At 50.3% G+C, this 4878-nt stretch overlaps 1 protein-coding gene across 1 annotated transcript in view; it reads right to left on the reverse strand.

Moving 5' to 3' along the window:
• Positions 1–676: 676 nt before the first annotated feature.
• FGF18 (fibroblast growth factor 18) overlaps positions 677–4878 on the reverse strand; it is a 19236-nt gene continuing 15034 nt past the window's right edge. The window contains exon 3 of the mRNA XM_004371312.2: positions 677–943. Within this exon, the coding sequence (XP_004371369.2) occupies positions 677–943 (267 nt within the window). The remainder of the gene's footprint in view (positions 944–4878) is intronic.

The following is a 4878-nucleotide window of genomic DNA, read 5'->3' on the forward strand; positions in this document are numbered from 1 at the left end:
TTTTAAAATATTCCCTTATCATTGGTGTACTAGGTCACGTGAGTCACGGAAGGTCGATAGCAGCATCTTCCAGAACTGCGAGCAATGCAGGGTCACCAAGATTGGACGAAGCCGTCTGTCGTCGGGAGGTCGAGGCGCGGAGAATTCCAAGGGGCACGCCTTCCCTGCGCGGTGTCTCGGGACAGCTTGCAGCGGACAATAAATAAATGACTGCAAACCAGAGAGCGATTTTTGTTGGAGTTTGAGGCAGGGCTGGGGAGCTGGGGAAGGGGGCAGTTTGTTGGGTTGTACCACTTTCTCTTTCTTTGTTTCTTTTTTTTTTGCTTTCAGAACCTTTGGGAAAAAGGACTTTGGTTTCTCAGAGTGTAGTTTTCCTCATTCAAGTCCTCCTCTGGGGACGAGTTTAGAGTTGTCTGTTCCTCGAGAGAGACAAGCACCTGTGGGTTGACAACAGTCCCTTTACGTGAGTCTTTTGTCATCGGGGGTTTCAAGTCAACAATAAAATCCTTATCACACCCCCCCCAAGAGTTTTGGTTCAGTTTTTGTCTTCTTTTAAACACAATGTACAAAAATAGAGCTTCTTCCTTATTTTTCATGTAAAAATATTCCTCTGATGCAGTTCTCTGTGAGTGTGAGTGTGGGCTGGGGCGGCCTGCAGGGGCCACGGTGGGTCAGCCTAGCCGGGATGTGTGGGGCGGATCCGCCGGGACCTCTTGGTCACCGTTGTGTACTTGAAGGGCTTCTGCAACTCGGCCTGCCCCTTGGGGTAGCGCTTCATGAAGTGCACATCCTGCTGGTTCTCCCGAGTCTTGGGGCCCTTCCGTGGCCGCCCCTTCTTAGTGAAGCCCACGTACCAGCCAGAGTATTTGGCTGACATCAGGGCCGTGTAGTTGTTCTCCAGGACCTTCTCGATGAACACACACTCCTTGCTGGTGCCATCGGGCTGCAGGGAAGAGAGGAGGAGGTGGTGAGAAGGGGAGGGCAGGGTGCAGAGAGGCAGAGCTAGGTGATAAGGGCACGGGAGTGTGGCCATAGCTCTGGGCAGCAGAGGAGAGAGGGCCTGAGGTAGGAGTCATAGACATAGAACCAAGCTTTGGCCTCAGCCATTTCACTTCCTGGACAAGTGGAATGGACTTTTGATATCCGCCACTCCTGCACCCTTCTCTACCTTCCAATTAGGTAACAGATTCCCATTGTCATTTAGGAATCCACCTTTTCCCCACTCTCCACCAGGCTCTACCTCAATCCTACTAGAGCAAAAGTCCCAGACCTAGCCACTCACAATATTATTTCCTCTAGGTCTTGGTGATTGGTTAAAGGCTGGGCATGCGACCTAAGTTGTCCAATCAGAATGGTCCTTAAGAGCTTTCTATTAAAAAAAAAAAAAAAAAAGTTGCTGTCCAGTCGTTTCTGACTCATGGCAACCCCATGTGTTGCACAGTGCAACTGGACTTTCATGGCTATGACCTTTCAGAAGCAGATCTCCAGGATTTTCTTCTGAGGTGCCTCTGCATTGGTTCAAACTGCCAACGCTTCAGTAAGCAGCTGGTACTCCACCCAGGCACTCCCTCAAAAACCACAGGCAGATTTCAACTTGGGAAGTATGTAAGGCTGAAGCTGAGGCAGCTATTTTATCACCATGAGGAGAATGTCTGACAGAGAAGCCAGCAGAAAGGAAGCAAAGCCAAGAGGAAGAGATTGGGAGATACCAAGTCCTGATCACATCATTTGGGCTCTGGATTAAGCTGCATCTGAAGCTCAAGTTACCTCACAGTTGATTAGGTCAATATTTTGTTTCCTTTAAACCAGGTGAGACTGTGTTCTTTCACTTGCAACAGAAAAGAGTCCCAACCGTCGTGTACAAAACCCGATATCAGGACAGCTACTCAACGGTAGCTTAACTCCACTGTTACACCGTTAAATATAAATTACATTTAACGTGTACTGTAAGTGCATTTTAATGTTTGGTGTGAAGTCGGTTAGTGGGCTCCAAAAATAAGAATTTTAGCACAGCCAAACTCCTGAGCCTGTGCTCCCAAGCTAATGTGGGAACTCCCTGGAAGACAAGGTATGCTGAGCAAGATTTGGAGTCAGAAGCCGAACCAGCTCTGAGACCTCAGGCAAGTTAATTCCACGTTCTAAACCCCAGACTCCTCATCTACAGAATGAGGACCAATGACTTGTGCATCACAAAGGTGCTGTGAGGAACGAGTGCTTATAAATGAGTCTGACACACAGTAGGAACTTGCTAACTTATTTTTGAAGAGCAGATGGTTCTGACTGGTCTGGCCTCCCTCCCTTGGATCTGTTCTGGACAAAGGGTGGTGGGAAGGCAGGGTTTTGAATCTCCTGCCCAAGACAGCCGACTTGCTCTATGGGGAAGAGTGGGAAACACACAAATTTGGAAGGCCTGAATTAGCAGCACTTGAGTTTCCAACGAACATCTCCAAATTTAGGCCGGGCCCACTCCTCGTTCCGGACGGCTGCCCAGCCAAGCTGGAAGCTCAGCATTCTGGCCGTGTGTGGAGACTGAGGTGCGAGTTCCAGCCTTTTGTTTGAAGTGGAAAACGGGCTGGAGCTTCCAGGAACGTTCACCTTTGAGCAGAGGGCAAGCTTGGGCCCTGCAGACAAAGTGCTGAACTTTGCAGAAAGGGACAGGCAAGGGTAAGAAAACACTCTTTGGAGGATGAGATCTTTCGAGGAGACTGTACAGCAGACTGTACAACATACTTGGGGCCCAGAGGACAGCATGGGAGGGACTGTTGTGGGGGAATCCAGGGGCATATGTATAACGGGAGTTGTGGGGAGTGGTCCTTGGGTTCTGGGCCCCCATGGATAATTCTAGAAGCTTTCTGTCTGACCTGAGTCCAGGTTCCTTGGCTGCTCTCAACTGAACAATAAGAGCAAACTGAACAAAGGCCATACTATGCTGTTTGCCCACCTATAATACCTGCCATTGCCTGGAAAACTGCTTTTTTCATCCTTCAAGGTTCAGCACAGTAACTGCCTCCTCTGGGAAGCCCTCCTTGACTACCATTTTTATCCCTGGGCAATTCCTCCTCTTCCCTCAAGATTCCACTCAAGCATCAAAATTTCCTGGGTTCACATACTCCATCTTCTGGACCCCCCTAGCACCCATTCCTCCCTCTAACCCCCAAAAGAGCAATTCATGTCTGCTTGCCTCTTTATTAGCCCAGGAGCTTTGTGAGGATGGGACTGTTTCTTAGTGCCCTCACAGCTCAGCACAGGCCTGAGCCCAAGACAGGCATCTCCAGAGAGTTTGTGGTTGAATGGGTGAGAGCTTCTTGGGCAACACATGGTGCGAGGGACACATAAAAGGGTTTCCTTAGACTTAGTCTGTCCCAGAGACAGTCATGAGCTATGAGAGGCCCCTCCTGGGGGATGTGGCTGAGAAGGGGGAAAAGCAAGCAGAGGCTAGAGCTCTCTGCCTGGTCCAGTGGGACTCCTTCCCTTTTGACTTATTCATTCAACATTCATTCATCGCCTACTATAGGCCAGACATTTTCACATCTATTTATTATTTCATTTAACCTTAATTCACTGAAGTAGACTCTACCTGATAGGAGAAAACAAACCTCAAAGAAGCAAAAGGGCTTGCCCAAAGTCATGAAACTCGTAAGTGGCAGAGCCAGGATTTGAACCTGCCCTTGCCCCTGCAGCTCACTTCTCCTCTGTTCCATCCAGAGACTGAGTCCATGTGGATAAAGAGTGTGGAAGACCAGGCACTGCTTGTCACAACCCTCCTCCAGGCCCACACAGCCACCATGGGAACAAAGCAAGGTTTGGGATGTGCAAGGGGCTAGCACAGTGCCTGACAAACATGTTCAATACATGTTTGGGTTTATTTAAGGGGGTTGAGGAGACGGACTGGGAGCTGAATTTCCCAAAACCCCAGAGCTCAGGGGGCTACTTGGGAGGCAGCCATGGGGCCCACGATGATCACAAGATCCCCACCATGGACTCAGACACGAGCAGATGCGAATCTAAGGGCAGGCCACTCCTGGGCTTGACTCCTGTCTCTGCTTCTGACTAGCTCTATGACCCTACTTATCACCTTCAAAGATTTTTTAAAAAAATACCTGAGCCTCAGCCCCACCCTTAGAAATCCTGACTCACCTGGTTCAGGCAAGGCAGAGGAGTAAGTAAGTATCCCAGGACCTCGGAGATTTGGGGGAATTTGAGTACCCTGGTGGCACAGTTGTTAAGCGCTCGGCTGCTAACTGGAAGGTCAGTAGTTGGAACCCACCAGCCAATCTGGGAGAAAAGGATGTGGCAGTCTGCTTCTGCAAAGGATTTACAGCCTTGGAAACCCACTCTGTCCTACAGGGTCACTACTGAGTCAGAATGGACTTGACTGGAAGTGGGTTTGTATTTGTTTTTATTGTTGCTGTTTTTTTGGGGGGGCGGAGGGTGGTAGGGGCCAGGGAGACTTGATCTCCTTTGTGTTTTAGAAAGCTGAGGATGGGACAGTGGGGAAACGCTGGGGGTGGAGCCCTACTCTTGGGAACCCCACCCAGAGAGGGAGCCACAATTCCCAGGAAGGTATGAGACCAAATGGAGGCAGTAGCAGGGGTTAGGGAAAGAGGGGACTCTCAAGGCCAGGTAATCCCAGGATTTGGGGTCTGAAGGGTCAGGGAGGCTGTAGGTAGGACATCAACCCAGAAGCCTAAGGATTCCAGCTTCAGGAGACTGAGCGAGGCAAACGGGGACCTGTGCTGAGCAAAGTCAGGACAGGTGGATTTGAGGGGCGCCCTCAGAGCCCCCCACCCCAAGCAGCCCAAAAGAAAAGAGACGGGAAGCGGGTGGAGGGATTACAAGAGGGGGTCGGGCGGGAAGGAGGGGAGGGAGACGCCTTGG

Source organism: Trichechus manatus, unplaced genomic scaffold (assembly GCF_000243295.1).
Source record: "Trichechus manatus latirostris isolate Lorelei unplaced genomic scaffold, TriManLat1.0 scaffold00011, whole genome shotgun sequence".
Taxonomy (NCBI): domain Eukaryota; kingdom Metazoa; phylum Chordata; class Mammalia; order Sirenia; family Trichechidae; genus Trichechus; species Trichechus manatus.